Here is a 17043-nt window from a genome sequence, read left to right as displayed (position 1 = left end):
CGAGGATGGGAACTTGCCCTTCAATATATCCTCTCTTCTCGTTATCCACCTGGCCTCAATTTCCGCTAATTTCAAGTTGCCGCCACTCATACCTCACCTGTCTTTCAACATCATCTTTGCCTCCACACTTCCACCTCGACTTACATCTCTGCCCTACTCTCTGCCTTTAAATATGTCTGCTTGTGTCTGTGTATGTATGGATGGATATGTGTGTGTGTGTGTGTGTGTGTGTGTGCGCGCGCGAGTATATACCTATCCTTTTTTCCCCCTAAGGTAAGTCTTTCCGCTCCCGGGATTGGAATGACTCCTTACCCTCTCCCTTAAAACCCACATCCTTTCATCTTTCCTTTTCCTTCCCTCTTTCCTGACGAAGCAGTTATCAGTTGCGAAAGCTCGAAATTCTGTTTGTGTGTTTTATTCATTGTGCCTATCTACCAGTGCTTTCCCGCTTGGTAAGTCTTGGAATCTTTGTTTTTAATATATTTTTCCCATGTGGAAGTTTCTTTCTATTTTATTTATATCTTGTACTTTTCTTCAAATGTATTTTTTCTAAGAAAATATAAAAATCTAATACATTTACTTTCTTAACATGCCTCATACATTGTAATACTCTTCAAAACCTATGAGGTTTGCTGATGATGCACAGGCAGGACAATGGTGGAATAAATAATGGCGATTGGTATTGTTTTATTGGATACTGACCGGTTGTAGTCCCATACTCCAGACAGAAGATGGTGTTACATTCATTAATAGTGGATGAGGCTTTTAAATGGTTCACAAAAAAATTAATTCTTAAACTTAGAAAAACTCATATTAAGAAATTAAAAACAAAGAACAATGATTTATATCTTTTTGAACCAATATTTCAAACTGAGCGTTTAGGTAACAATACTAGCAATCTATGTAATAGTAAAAATAAAAGCCTATTTAGTGTGAACATTAGCTTTAGTCAGATTTTACACCCCAAAAGTCATAATATTCTGATAAATTACAGAAAGAAAGGGTACTATTTGAGGATTCCTGGTTTTTTATCTGATGTCTGTTGGCAATGTGCTGAAAACTTTAGCATCAGAGCATAAAGATCCTTTGTGAATCCTAGAGAGGTGTATACAGTTTACAGGGAAATTATTTTTAGTTCTACTACAGAGTTCATGAATTTCACATACCATCCTAAATTCACTTCTATTGTTAATCAGAAATACCACTAGAAAACAGCTGTATTATCACAGGTGTGTAAGAATCCCACGATGCCAGAAAATTCTCTAGAGAGTGTATGGTTACCACCTTCACATAACATTTTTACTGCACACTCCTGCAGTATAAACACTTTTTTGACATGACCCAAAAGATTATTCCAATTATTGTTTCTATCCAGTCCAGTATTCCACCAACACAAAAATTTTCAATATTATTTTCATACCTTCAACTTAATTTCTTCACTTGTTTTTCTTTTCCAATCAAACATTTTATAAAGCACTGACAGAATAGTTAGAGGTTACACTCAAGCATTTAGTGTGTTGGACGTAGGAGTATGAAACCTTACAAATTTTTTTTATCATCAGTTTTCACTAAAAGGTTTTATAGTTTGCTTCTTCTCAAATTATTTAGAGTTCTTCATTAGTGACATACTTAAGTTGTATGGGAAGTTTTATACACATGTATATAGATACCTTGAAGCCGTCACCATTTGTGGCATCATCAGATCTGAAAAGAACCCTCATTCGGTTTCCTGTTGAACTGAACTGCTGATGACCAGCTCTTCCACACAGACGTCCAAGGGACAGCCACTGTGATGCACCATAGTCAAAAACCTGGACAAAGTAGAATACAGTAAACTTCATATAACATAAAAATCAAAAAGCATGCATCAAAAATTTCTGTTGAGTTGAAACTTCCTGGCAGATTAAAACTTTGTGCCAGGCAGATATACGGACTCAGGACCTTTGCCTTTCATGGGCAAGTGCTCTATGAGGTACTGGCGGAAGTAAAGCTGTGAGGGCATGTTATGACTTGTGCTTGGGTAGCTCAGTTAGTAGACCACTTGCCCACGAAAGGCAAAGGTCCCAATTTTGAGTCTTGGTCCAGCACGCAGTTTTAATCTACCAGGAAGTTTCATATCAGGGCACACTCTGCTGAAGAGTGAAAATTTCATTCTCTTCTGTTGAGCTGTCTTCAGAAATATATGGATTCATAAAACATATGCCATACTTTCTCACGTTATGATTAATTACAGTGCTGACTCTTATAGAAACTAGGATGAATTGTTTCAAATTGCACCTGAAATCATTGGCATTTTCTTTAATAAATGCCATCTCTGTTAATTAGCCATTTCATTGCAAACACATGGAGTAAAGATGGAAAGTATGCTCACAGAGATGAGGCATTGAGCATCAAACAGGCACATTTGTTGGATAAGCTATCAGGAGTAAGTCCTTTATTAGATGTAGTCACACACAGACACACACACACACACACACACACACACACACACACACACACACGACAGGTTGACTCCAAGCACTGAGGCCTGACTGAAGTGAGCAGTTTGGTTTGTGGGCTGCTCAACTGCACACTCATCAGCATCAGTTCAAAGTCCCAATTTTTGCACAATCTAATTTTTCCACAGTCCCATCTAACTACTGTCATGAATGATGATGATGAAATAGTAAGGACAACACAAATACCCACTCCCCAGGCAGAGAAAATCCTATCCCAACCAGGAATTGAACCCGGAACCCCATGATCCAGAGACAGCAAGCCACTAGACCACGAGCTGCAAAGTGAACAGTGATCTCGGCTCAGATGGGTAGTGGGACTACGGATGAGGTTTGTGGTGGGGAGATGGTGGGATAGCAGAGCAGCGGAGGGGGGATATGTTGAAGTGTCACTTGTGGAAGTGTGCAGGGATGTGGTGGTGACTGGTTTGTGGGCTGCTTGATACAGCATTGTGAGGTTGTGCTGGAAGGGGGAGGGAGCAAGAGGAGGGGAGCCGGTGGATGAGAACAGAAGCAGAGAAGGGGAAAGGACTATGTAGTTATGCTGGGGTATAGGGGGCATGTGTGATGCTAGGGCGGGACCAGGGGATAGAGGCAGCTGAAGAACACATACTAGTGAAGGCTGAGGCCAGGTGGGTTTTGGACCTCAAACGTAATGACACAAGAATATCTTTACTAACAGCAAGGTTAGCTAACAAAAAATGAACTTAAAACATTATACAGAATAAATAATTGCCTCTTTGTCTGCTGTGTCATGTAAACTACAAACAGAACAGAGAGACTGCCTTTAAGATTTAACTTCTTGATAACATACAAGAGCTAAAATTATCATACAAAGATTGTACAACCAGTCAAGTTACAGATTTTAATGGTTTTGCTCTCATACACATTTTACTTTTTCGGTGGGTCCCAAATGTTTTTGTCTTGGCACGGAAGTCTAGATCTGTTTCTTCAAAAGTTAAAAAAAAAGTGATGCAAAAGACTCAACTTTACTAACCTCTACATAGTCCTTCTGGCAGTTGGTGCTGTTTTCTAACTGAAAGCGTTCAATAAAAATAAGATTCACATGGTACCCATCAGGAATACGAATATCCCAGTCACATTCACTATTGCTTGGGTACTGTTTTGGATAGTTGGGAGACAATAGTTCTTGATTGTGATCATGTAGGACTCCACCACAGCCTGAAATTTTCAGAGTGAGATTTTTTCAGTTAATAACAAATACTTAAACATTTATAAAGAAACCTCAACCAATATACACAAGCTGACACAGGAGTATGATTGTTTACATTACACTAGTTAACACAACACTACAGCTACAAAAATAATTGTGAAATTGACCTAAATTACTGCCCTTTACACCATTTTGGCATAGGTGTGTGTACATAAATGTATCAGTTCATTTTCTTCTCATGACATATTTTATCAATGGGGGAATCACCATACAACCTCAAACTTTTCTAATTTTATCATCATGGTTGATAGACACAAGATGTAGGTGCAAAGATGTAATATGTTGGAATTTAGGCATCTAAATTTCTGTGAAACCTGACACATGACTTAATACATGCGAACTGTGCAGCTCCTACATGAACCTTCTCTATCTCTTTTGTTAGTTCAATTCATGAGGGCTTCCAATCAGAGATGAATGAGTAGCTTTGACAGTTGAAGCCCTGAAATCAGCAGATAATCAAAGGGCAAAAAGAGAAGTCCAAATATAGATCCTTGGGCAACAAATAGGACACTGAATTTAAATGACAAATGAAGAAAATGTAATAAAAATTCATCAAATCAAGCAGGAAAAAGTGAATACAGATGATAACAACAGAAAGAGCAAGACAGTAAAACAGTAACCACAGAAATACAAAGCAGTCAAAGCATGCATGACTATGGGAATGATAGATGCTGCTTAGAAGGAAATTAAGGAAAGCTTTGGAAAAAATAAATGTCAAGAGCTCAGATGGCAAGCCCTCACAACATTAGGCAAAGAAGACAAAACAAGACAAATAGATGGAGGAACATATAGACAGGCTATACAAAAGAAATCAACTTGTGAACAATATTAGGCAAGGCAAGAGGAAGTAGATGAAGATGACATAGGACATATGATATTGTGAGAAGCATTTGACAAAGCACTGACAGACCTAAGCCAAAGCAGGGCATCTGGAATAGACAACATTCATTCACAATTATTAATAAACTTGGCAAAACCAACCATGACATACCTGCTCCATCTAGTAGACAGGGTACATAAAACAAGTGAAATACCCTCAGTCTACAAAAAGAATGTAATAATACTAATTAAAAGGACGGAAAGGTCCGACATTGTCACTATTACAGCAGTATCAATTTAGTAAGTCAAGGCTGCCGTATACTGACACAAATGTTTACAGAAAATGGAAAACCTGTTAGAAGATAACCCCAGGGAAGACAAATTTTTGTTATGGTGACATGTGAGGCAGTACTGACCCTATGATTTATTTTAGATTTCCTGAATAAATAAAACTTACATTCAAAACATTTGTATATTTTAAGAGAGCTTTCAACCTTGATAATTGTAATACATTCTTTGAAATTCTGAAGGTAGAAGAGATAAAACAGAGAGAGTGAAAAGGTATCTACAACTTCCAGAAAAACAATATTGCAGATGTAAGACTCAAAGGACACTGAAAGAAAACAATAGTTGAGTTGGGAGAGAGATAGGGCTATACCCCATCCCTCTCTTACTGAACCTGTGCTCGGAATAAGCAGTAATGGAAACAGAAGGGTTACTTGGAAAGGGCACTGAAGTTCACAGAGAAGAACTTGAAAGTTTGAGGTTTGCAGATAACACTGTAATTCTGTCAGAGATGTAGATGGTCTTGGAAAATCAATCGAAAAGAATAGAAAGTGTCTTGAGAAGAGGTTATAAGTTGAATATTAAAATAGTGAACCAAGTGTAATGGAATGAAACAGAGCTAAATCAGACAATGCTGAGGGAAATTACATTAAAATATGGGACATGAAAAGTAGTATAGGAGTTTACTAACTGAGGAGTAAAATGAGTGACAATGGTCACCAAAGTAGAGAAGTGGAAAATACAGACTGGCAAAAGCAAGAAAAGCAATTCAGACAAAAAGAAATTTGTTAATACTGAATATAATTTAAGATTTACTAAGTCTTTTCTGAAAGTATTCATCTGGAGTGTGGCATTGTACAGAAGTGAACTGCAAAGCATACCACTGTACAGAGGCAGCTTTGGTTTATAAAGTAATAGAAATCAACATTAGATCAAAATTAAAAAGCATGTATAAAAAAGGGAAATGGGTATACATATATATTAAGAAGAAAGGTGACCAGTCCAAAATCAGTGATTAGCATGTGGAGAAAAAGCAGGTATTTAAATAAAAAGCCAGCTGGTGTGGCCTAGTGGTTCTAGGCGCTACAGTCTGGAACCGCGTGACCGCTACGGTCGCAGGTTCGAATCCTGCCTCGTGCATGGATGTGTGTGAGGTCCTTAGATTAGTTAGGTTTAAGTAGTTCTAAGTTCTAGGGGACTGATGACCTCAGAAGTTAAGTCCCATAGTGCTCAGAGCCATTTTTTAAAAATACAAGACGAATGAAGTAGATGTTAAGTCCCATAGTGCTCAGAGCCATTTTTTAAAAATATAAGATGAATGAAGTAAAGTTCAGGAGAAAATAATTAAGGCAAGAGAAATGGCCATATATTTAGTAAACAAGAAAAAGCTTTTAAAATCTGGTGAATGATCTGGGACACCGACGAAAAAAGGAAATACACAGAATCACATACATTTCCAGCAGTATACATCATTCCTTGAAGTTTTGGGATTGTAGCTGGATTTCATCGACTTCTTTCTAAGATATTTCAACTGAGAACCATTTAGCCATCTTCAGACAGTGATTGTTTGGCACTGGAGATTGCTAATTCCAATTACTAACTTTATACAAAGAATTGGCATGGAGCTGCATGCACAAAGGCAGCTGTTACCGGAGTGACTCTTGTCAACTTTTGCACCCTCTTCAAATATTGCTCAATCAATGGTATGCCGATGCATGTGTAATGGTGATACTACATATGCACTCTCTGTCAGAATGCACATTAATGGAGTTAAATTACAGATATCAAAATTAGTAAAATTAACTGTCAGTAGATGTATCACTGGTCATAAAAAATTTTCTTTCTGATCAAGTTAAATAATTCACCAGGTCCCATGCCTTAACCTGTTGAAAGTTACCATAACAATTAATAAGATATTTCACTAAATATATTTCCACCAATTCCTTAATAATTGAATCCCAGAACGATCTCATTAAGGCCAACATTTCTGTGACAGAATAATCCATGGAATGCCCTGTGAAGATACAATGCTTGGGTGTGGCAGACTAACTGGGCTGTGAAAGGCAAAGTGACAATTGTGTGCAGTGCACCTTTCATGCATTATGCACGTTGTCTGACCGATGCAGGCTTTGCCAAACTGGCAAGGTATTCTGTAGATTCCAGCCTTCTGCAATTCCAGATTGTCCTTTGCCAAATGAAAAAGAGCACAAGTCTTATCATGCAAAAAGCATGACAGTTCTTCTTCTCCATGGGGCCACACCATGAAAGTTTCATATATTTATTGCCAGAAGACCTATGGTTTATGTTCTGCCGAGTCAAGGCCTTCCCCTCAAAGTCTTCTATAAAAAAGTTTCCAACTTCCTTAAGTGTGGGACCAATGATTTCTTTAATTTATTCACAATGAAAACACTTAATGAACAATGACACATATAGCAACAGTTAATTTTGAAATCTGAATTTCAACTCCACATGTGCATTCCGACATAGCGCACACATGTAATATCACCACTATGCATGCACCTTCGTGCCGTAGATGGAGCAGTACTTGAAGAGGGCAAGAAGCTTGGCAGAGCTCAGTTATGCAGTGATTGTCTTTGCGCATGCATCTCCATGCCAATTCTTGTATAAAGTTGTGTTTGCACTAGCAATTTACAGTGCATAACACTCACAAAAAGATGGCTGAAAGGTTGTCACCTGAAATATCATGGCAAGAAGTTGATGTAATTCTGCTGCAACCCCAAAACTTTGTGTAATACTATTTAGAGTGGAAAATTTGAATATTCACAGCATACATCATGTAGCAATGTATTAAAGTACAAAGAAGCAACATCAGAATGAATACGGGGGCCTCTTCCATACAACAAAAGAAAATATACAAAATACTTATGCTGCATGGAGAAAGAGTATACACAATTATGAGATAGTGAAACATTAACTTTAAATTTACTTTTGTGCAAGCAACAAAATGTGAAAGAATTATGCCATGTAGGAAGCAAAGACACACAATGGGGCCATACAAAAATGACATTGCTAGACTGGAGAAAGTTAGAGAACCATTTCAAAAAAAGAAATTTACAGGCAGATGACATAACAGTTGAATTCATTATCCATGTTTTACATATAAATGGTTTTAGTTTTAAATCCAGTGCTGCCACCTGTTAACAACATGAGGAAGGAGTAATGCATTAGTGCATGTCAATGCACATCTTCCATCATGTTTGTCACTGTGTAAATTGTCAGTTCAGGTCAGTTGAGCTGTGAAGCTGCATTTGACAGGTTCTGTATTTAAATTCTGGGTTATAGGAACAAAATTGTGCATGTCAAGGGGACAAAGTATGTACGAAGCTCATATTCATTAGAAACAAAGGGAAAACTTTGGATCAATATAAGAAAGATGAGGGTATTGATGACATTCACTGGGGTTTAAACTTCACAAATCTACTGTGAGAACTGTTTGTGACAATGCAGAATTGTTTTGAAAAACAGCTCACTGTCCTACTGACTTAAGTATGATAGACTGACCAAATCTCACTTGAAAGCAATGAAAAGAATGGAAAGAATGCTAAGCCATTAGATGGAGCACCATAGCGAACAGCATATGGCTCTCTCTGGAGCTGTTATTCAAGATAAAACTAAGAGACTGTATGCAGATTTAACACAAGAAGAGGATGATCCAGCACCTTCCTCGGCTAGCTCAGGTTAGCCAGACTACTTTGAGCAATGTTTTCACTTTCACAATATTAAAATCATGGGAGAGATAGTTGGGGCAGATGAAGTTAGAAGTGGGGAATTTAAAAATAAGTTCAAAGAAATTTTGACAGAAAAAGGCTATACTGTGAAGCAGGTTTTCAACCTTCGTAAAATGAGCTTATTTTGGAAACAAATGCCTAACCACATGTTTGTTTCTACTGAAGATAAAACAGCACCAGGATTTAAAACTGCCAAGGACCAATGCACACTTCTTTTTGGACAATATGCTGCAGGGGATTGTGAATTTAAAACCCCTTATTATCTACCACTTGTAAAATCCTAGAGCACTAAAAGGTTGTGACAAGAGCAGGCTGGGAGTTCATTGGAGGTGGAATTATAATTATTCTGTGTTTCGGTGTTATATTTTTAACTGTATGAATTTATCATTAAAATGTATTTCATAAAGACAATAATGGTTATTTTTAGTAAAAATACTGAGAAACTCTGTTATTTTGTACTTAATATGTGAGTAAATGAGAACTTAACCCCATATTTTAAATATAAAATGACTCTTTATTTACAAGTATTCAATATGTGCGGTGATTAGATAGATTGTATCTGTCATGTATAATGACGTTTTCCTGTACTTATATAAAATACAGATATACAGTTGAGAAAACAACTTCTGCAACTGTATATTTGTAGCACAAAATTGTGAAAAAGTGGAACATACACTCTACCAATGAAACATGTTTTAGTGTAACCTATCACTTTTGATAACGAGGTTTGTTTCTGCCTCACACAAGGATGATAGTCATCACAATGAAAGTAATTTTTATTAGTTTATTGGTTTAGGATAGTTAATTGTTTGGGAGTTTTACTATTTTGTGCATGTATACTGGCCCAGATGGACAAAGGCTTCTCCAAACAGGAACGATGACAGCTGTTTTGCTATGTGTACCAGTATTTGCTGGCTGAAGAATAATTTCATACTATGATGTTCCACCTTGGAGAAGCAAAGCATGCCACGGAACAGTTCATACCATGACAATTGGAATGACATCACGGAGAATAGTTGAAGATTATCTACCAGATTTTGTACTGAGCTGTACGAGGTGATCATTTTACAGAGTAAATGTCAAATTTATGTATGTTCACATAGTATATAGGAAGAGATTCCCAGTTGTAAAGGAAGGATCAGTACCTCAGTATTTATTAAAAAGTGTCTGTCTGCTTAGCTGAGTGGTAACATCTTTGCCTACCATGCAGCAGGCCTCAGCTCGATTCCCAGCCAGGTTGGAGAAATTCTCCACTAGTGCACTGTGTGTTGTGTTGTCCTCATCATCATTTCATCATCATCACCAGTGCACAAGTTGCCCAATGTGGTGTTGGCTGAAATAAAACTTGCAACCCAGACACCAAACTTCTCCAGATGGGTCCTCCCAGCCATGAATCCCACATGATCAAATTCTCTTCTTTTCTTTTTTTTTTATTAAGAAGTGTTTACTATTCTTTAGTAGAAAGATGAGCATTAAGAAAACATTACAGATTACAGCACAAGATAACTTGTAGATATGGAGAAGTCCACAGCAGACAAGGAAAAATTTAACACAATTAGTGTGAACACTGACAAAATCAAACAATGGAAACTCTAAGTTGGAATCTCAACATTATTAGGAAAACAATAGACTGCTACTCAAGATGACCCATTGAGTTACAGAAGGGCACAATGAAAAGCATCTTCAGCAGAGAAAACACCCCACACATTTGTACAGGCAAGCACACCCAAAGCACACATGACCACTACCACTGGCAGCTCTGCCTGGAATGTGACTATCACACACACACACACACACACACACACACACACACACACACACACACACACACACAGACACACACACACACACACACACACACAAATCTGGAAAGGGACAGCGAAGCATTGAGGAATAGTAGGATATGGATTTGGGAAAGGGGGGGGGGGGGAGGGGGAGGGTAAGGAGAGCGCTGTCTTGTGAGGCATCAAGGAACCAGGTAGAGAGGAGCAGCTTCAGGAGGTGGGGTGCAGGGGGGAAAAAAACAGGGAGCGGAAAAGGAGAGGAACAGGGAAGGGGAAAGGACAGGTGGTTGCACTGGCAGAGGGTGGCACACAATGATGGTGAGCGGACATGAAAAGGGAGGAGATGATAGGACAGAGGGAGACATAAAATGTTGGGTGGTGGGTGTGAGGACATTAGGTTACCATTGGCTGAGGCTGGGATAGATTCGTGTGCCAGGAACGTGCTGCAAGAATAGTTCCCATCTGTGCAGTTCAGAAAATCTGATGATGGAGGGGAGCATCCAGATGGCTTGGTTTGCAAAGCTGCCATTGAAATCAAGCATGTTATGTTCAGCTGCATGTTGTGCAACATGATGGCTTACTTTGGTCTTGGCCACAGGTCGGCAGTGGCCATTCATTCTGGTGGGCAGATGGTTGGTAGTAAAACAAATATAAAAAACCTGTTCAATTACTGTAGCACAGCTATTATATAACATGGCTGCTTTCACAGGTAGCTCAGCCCTTGTTGGGGCAAGATATGTCTGTGGCAGGACTAGAATAGGAAGTGCTGGGTGGGTGGATTTAGCATGTCTTGCACCTGGTCACCCACAGGGATATAATGTCTGTGGCAAATGATTTAGACTGAGAGTGGCATAGGGATGTACTAGGATGTTATGGCGATTGGGTGACTGACAGAAGATGAAGCTGAAGAGAACCATGAAAGAATGTCATTTTACTTCCACACAAAAACATAAAAAAACAGAATGACAGAAGGACCTTGTAACAGGACCTCCTACTCTAACATTACTTTTCCTCAATAGTAGTAGTTGATACCAGTAATATTTCTTGAATTTTGGACAGGTCAGTATTATCTCAGCTGTTTCTCTGAAAATTTCATTTAGTTTTAGACACAATAGTTCAAGCTAAAATTTATGAATAGGAATTATCCTTTCTGGATGTTACAATCGATAAGTACTAGTTCCGGCTGTACAGTTAAAATTATTTGTTTTTTAGAAACATTTGAAATTATGAATTATTTGACACACTTAAAATTTCTATTATTAATTATGCAATCTAGTACTGTTTATTATTATAATAATTGAAACTAATAGAAATTCATTTGTCAAGAGAAATGTAAACCCTTTGAAATATTGTTATTACCATGGAGTGAAATAGGAGTAGGCAAGTCTCATGTGATTTATGATAATATAAAATATTTTTCTTTCTTTTTATATGAATGTTGTTATTACATGGTGGGCTTTTCTCAAAATTAATTTGCTAATCTGGTTATTTGCTTAATTTAGATTTTTTCCTTGATTTGAATTAAATTGCTTTTTGTAAGACAGTTTGTTCACTGAAAGTTAGTCCTTAGCAAAATAATTAATCATATTAATAATTGTAAGTCCCACTCGTCTTTTAAAATGTTACATGTATGTTAAAAAATGAAATAAACTTTTTTAGGTTCTTGCCTTGTCTAAACGTTTCTGCTCGAACATGAAATCTCTGATTATTATTTGCATTTGCCCACACATGTGCAAGAGAATAATTTCTTACCATTTTCTTCCGTGATGCATTGTTGTCTGAGTCTGGCTCTGGATCTCATATGTGAAACTGAAAATAAAAATCTTAAAGCTATGTCTTCCATTGCAGCAGCTGACGGCTGTGGAAAAAATTTGTATTATAATTGAAGTGAGTGAATAATTCGCTTCTGCTAATTTCAGAAATTAAAATTGCTTCGTAATGTCGGCTGTGGCTGCAATGGCAGCTGCAATTGTTGTGCAGAAAATAACTTAAATTACTGATATTCAAAGGAAGCAGACACGAGATAGGGCTCACCTCTTACAATTAAAAGTGAATAATAGCATGAAACTAATATATTATCTGATTACAAGAACAATTATGCTTACATTCAACAGTACTCACAATGATGTCTGATTACTTGCATTGAAGACAAGAGAGAGAGTGATAATGGATAAAAGATGACAAAAGATGGTTCCTTTTCCATGTATGTGGTCCATTATTGTCAGAGTGCACTCAAAAATAATGCACAGAATTTTATATGATAATAATAATAATAATAATAATAATAATAATAATACACATAAGAGAAAATTATATATCACCTGAGCGGTTATGTTCAGGTATAATTCAATAATTTTTTTCCCCCAAATATCACTTTCAAGTTTTGTAATATTTCTACTGGGGATGGTACACATGCCTCTGATGTGATCAGATGTATTTTTGTATTTTGGACGAACAATGTAATTTCAGCTTTGTTAATGTGAAAATTGAAGACTGTGTGACAAACTAAAATGTGACAAAATAAATTAACATAAAAACAACAAAGGCTGCAACAATAATCTTCAAAATTCTTTAGGTCAATTTAACCATGAGGACCTAGAACTTGAGAATTTCAGCTTCAAGAATCAGACCCCTAGACAAGAAGAACTGGAGCCAACTCGACAAGAAAAGATAAATTAACTGAAAATTTATTGTAATCTCACTCCTGTCAAGTCACTAGAAAAGACTCGGCTCATTGTAGACAGTAGATGCAACAAGGAAGTAGGGGGTAGATTGCAAGCTGAACACCATGATGAAAAGTAAGTTCCAGAAGTGCTTCCACGATTGTAAAAAGTGGTGGCACAGGTGTCTTACATCTGAGGGGGATTACTTTGAAGAGGACTGAGTTTATGTTGACAAATACACAACGATTCTTTAAGAAAAACAAAAATTTCTGTTACTTTTTGATCACACCTCACATATATATATATCTGAATCTTTGCTGTTTTACCAGCACACAACTCCTGGCAGGGTGTTAAATTTATCTGCAGTATTCAGCCATGTGGCATGGGCTTTGTTCCTGAAACAAACTGATGAGAATGTTGATTAAATACATTGCTCATCTTCGTGACCTTGTTTACCCCCTAGACAGTACAAATAAAAGGCAAAATGCACTTCGTTCTTTGAAAGTATTCCAAGTCAATTAAGTCAGTGATGGTAGAAGTTAGTTATGGTTTTATAGAAATAATCCAGAAAAATTTAAATATCTTCTCTAATCTACTGCTTCACCACACCCTGTCCCTTTTATCATGACTTCTCACACTCTGTCCCTCCACCAACTGCCTCCTCACACCTGATTCTCTTTCACCTGCCTCCTCACACACTGTAGCTCTTTTCCACCTGCCACTCCACATTGTGTACCTCTTCCACCGGCCTCCCCACAGGCTTTCCCTCTTCCGGTTCACAGCCTCTCCCTCTTTCCCTCTTCCATGTCCCTCCTCAAACCCTCTTTCTTTTCCACTTGTCTACAACTCACCTTTCACATGTCTCCTACACCTCCTCCCCTCTCTCCCTGGCCATCTCCTCCTCCCTATCCATCTCCTTCTGCCTCTCCCTTTCCATCCCCCATCCCTCAACATCTCTCTGTCCATCTCCTATGTTACCTCATTTGCACCCACACCCCAATACAAGGCAGATGGTTCTTCCCCCCAGTGCTTTTTTCCAGACAATAAGTGATATGTGTACCATGAATGGTTTAAGAGAAGAGAAACATACATACATATGCAGTCCATTCACATCAACGTGACCACCTGTCAAAGGCCTGAATAACCACCTTTTACAGTGCAGACATGCAGGGAGAGAATGAGTGAGGTTCTGGAAGGTAGTGTCTGTCATGCAAATTCCAGTGTTGTGGAAAGTTGTGGTAGATTACCTGGTTGATGATGCATGGCACGAACAGCTTGATCGAGGTGGCCCCACACATTCTTGACTGGGCTTAAATCTAGTTAATTTGATGGCTAAGAGTATAGTAAACTTCTCCTGGTGCTCTCCAAATCATGCACATACAGGGAATGCCTAAAAACACTCCCCAGACCATAACACTCCCTCCTTTGGCCTGGACCCTTCCAATGATTGTTGCAGGGTGCTTTCAGATATTTCATGCAATGCACACCAACGACCATCTCTCCAAAGGAGCATATGACATGATTCATGTTAGAAGGCCACCTATCACCACCCAGTAGAAGTCTGGTGGGCAAATTCCAGCCTTTGTTGCCCATGAACAGTAGTCAGCATGGCAGCATTAACCAGGCACCTGCTGTGGAGGCCCATATGCAGCAACATTTGCTGAATGGTTGTTAAGGAGATACCTTTGGTAGACCCTCGACTAATCTGGGGGGTCAATTCCTCAACAGTTGCATACTTTGCCTGTAAAAATGTTCAACACATATATTGTACACATCTCATCCTCCCCACTCTCTGTGTCCACATCTTTCTGTCCCCCTCCAAATCTCTCTTTCCACTTTATCCCTGTCTATATTTCTCCATCTCTTTCTCCCCACTCTCTCTCTATCTCTTGACTTTCTCCACCCCCTTCTCTTTGTCCATCTCCTCTGCCTGTTCTCTCAGATAATTACGTTTCTCCCCCTCCCTCTGCCTATTCCTCATCCCCCTTTCTTGTTCATCTCCTTCTCCACATTTTCCTTTTCACCTGCCCACTATGCCTCTACACCCTTCACCTGCCCCCTACCACTGACCATGCCCTTCTCCCTCCTATCTCTGCACATCTCCTCCTCTGCCTCTTATTATCCATCCCTACTTTACTCCTCTCTCTACCCATATCCTCCATCTTCCTCGAAATGAGAATCAGTTCTGTTCGTTTAGAGCCTCCTAACTTCCTTGGCCATGGGAAAAACCTGGTTTTCCACTCCTGACATGCATTCTGTCTGGCACAACATGTCTGTCTTGCCACACAGTGTGCATGTCAATATTAGAAAACCCTTTTTGTCATACCTATGGGAGCTAGGAGGTTATAACCCCCACAGAGATGATTCTCATGTAGCAAGCAGTGCGTTTACCAGTACTGGTTGAAATCAATGCAGTGGTCAAGAGGAAATGCTGTTTTATACTTATAAGGATAGCCCATTCCCCGTGGGTTCACCCGCATACATGAATGAGACATGTACTGTACACATCCACTTCTTCCCTGACTATGACTATCTCTTTATCTCCCCATCTCTCTGTCCATCTCCTTCTCCCACCTCTATATCTCCATTTACTCTTCCCCACTCTCTTTGTCTCTTTGTCTCCTCCTCCACCTCTCTTTGTCCATCTCCCCCATCCCCTCTCACAGTCCATATCTTCCTCTTGCTCTCTCTGTTTAGCACCTTCTCCCCCTCTTCTTTTTCGCCTACCTGCTACCACTCTACACCCTCCACCTACTTCCTGCATCTCCCACTCCTCACCTGTCTCTCTGTCCACCTCCTCCTCCTCTCTCTTCAACTCCTCCCCCTCTCTCTGTCCATCTCCTTCTCACCCCTTTCTGTCCACCTCCTACTCTTTTTCTCTATCCATCCCACTCTCTCTATCCATCATCCTCTACCCTTCTTCACCACCTCCTACGCCCTTTCTCTGTCCATCTCATCCACCCCCCTATCTGTCCATCTTTTTGCTCCTCCTCTCAATATCCAACTCCTCTTCCTCCCAGTCTCTGCACAGCCATGGGGATCCACTCTATGCTGTATGCCTTGCATTCCAATACTAACTGCACAAAACACTGGTCATGCAAGAAATCGAATCAGACAGACAGTTCCCTCCATATTTCTCAGCAAGGAATAATTATTTTTTCACCTGAAAACCTGTCCCCCATGGGAGGTAAGCGTTCTTACCTCCACCTCCTTTTCAGATAGTAAGTGATGTGTGTATTAAGGCTGGCTGAAATTGATCCAGTGGTTTAGCAGAAAAGGTGGAACATATAAACATTTTTATAATATACATAGATATACAGAGAGTGCAAAAAATCACAATCAGGAAGTATTCAAATAATGTAACATATCGTTTCAAGGTTAAATGGATCTGGAAATGTATTCTGGCTTGAAAATAATGTTCCTGTCTGTCTGTCATCTCATAGAGATCACTCAAATTATAGGAATGCAGGTGTCACTCCATAAAAATATGGGATGTGATCATGTTGTTTTGCTTCTGGTTCTGACGAATGCTATGTAATGGGATCATGCTCTGTTCTGCTGCCAGGCTGATACTGTCATAAATAGTTGAGTTAATATGGTGGATACAAGAAGATTCACAATGGAAAAAGTCCATCTTTTTAGCATATGGGTGCATGAAAAAGACCAAACAAGTGAAATATGCAATGAAATTGGGAAAAAAGATTTTAATTTGTTTCAAGAAAGAAGACCCAAGGAAGGCTAATCGTTGGAAACTGGGAAGAAAGGTCTTTGCAACTAGGTCTGTGACAGATGTACTCACAGTGAAAGACCCAAGCAAATGAAAATGAAGTCACTGACTGCTTAAATGCATCACTGCTTCATTCACCAGCAAAAGTGACAAGGAAGCAGTCAGCATAGATGAATATTTTCAGAAGCTCCATGTGTCATTCAATGAAGAAGGAAAGTTCCCATTCATTTTGACCTCACAAGATCAATGAATTAAGTGATCATGATATGAATAAACAAAAAGATTTG

The 17043-nt window shown here is 38.9% G+C and overlaps 1 protein-coding gene across 1 annotated transcript in view; it reads right to left on the bottom strand.

Moving 5' to 3' along the window:
- Window positions 1-17043, bottom strand: part of LOC126285431 (cubilin-like) — a 1398426-nt gene that overhangs the window by 175970 nt on the left and 1205413 nt on the right. The window contains exons 53-54 of the mRNA XM_049984811.1: window positions 3493-3677; window positions 1671-1811 (exon numbers count right to left, since the gene is read on the bottom strand). Of these exons, the coding sequence (XP_049840768.1) occupies window positions 1671-1811; window positions 3493-3677 (326 nt within the window). The remainder of the gene's footprint in view (window positions 1-1670; window positions 1812-3492; window positions 3678-17043) is intronic.

The sequence above is a fragment of the Schistocerca gregaria genome, chromosome 8 (genome assembly GCF_023897955.1).
Source record: "Schistocerca gregaria isolate iqSchGreg1 chromosome 8, iqSchGreg1.2, whole genome shotgun sequence".
NCBI lineage: Eukaryota > Metazoa > Arthropoda > Insecta > Orthoptera > Acrididae > Schistocerca > Schistocerca gregaria.
Note: the sequence above shows the minus strand (reverse complement) of the source record. Positions and strands in the feature narration are given on the sequence as shown.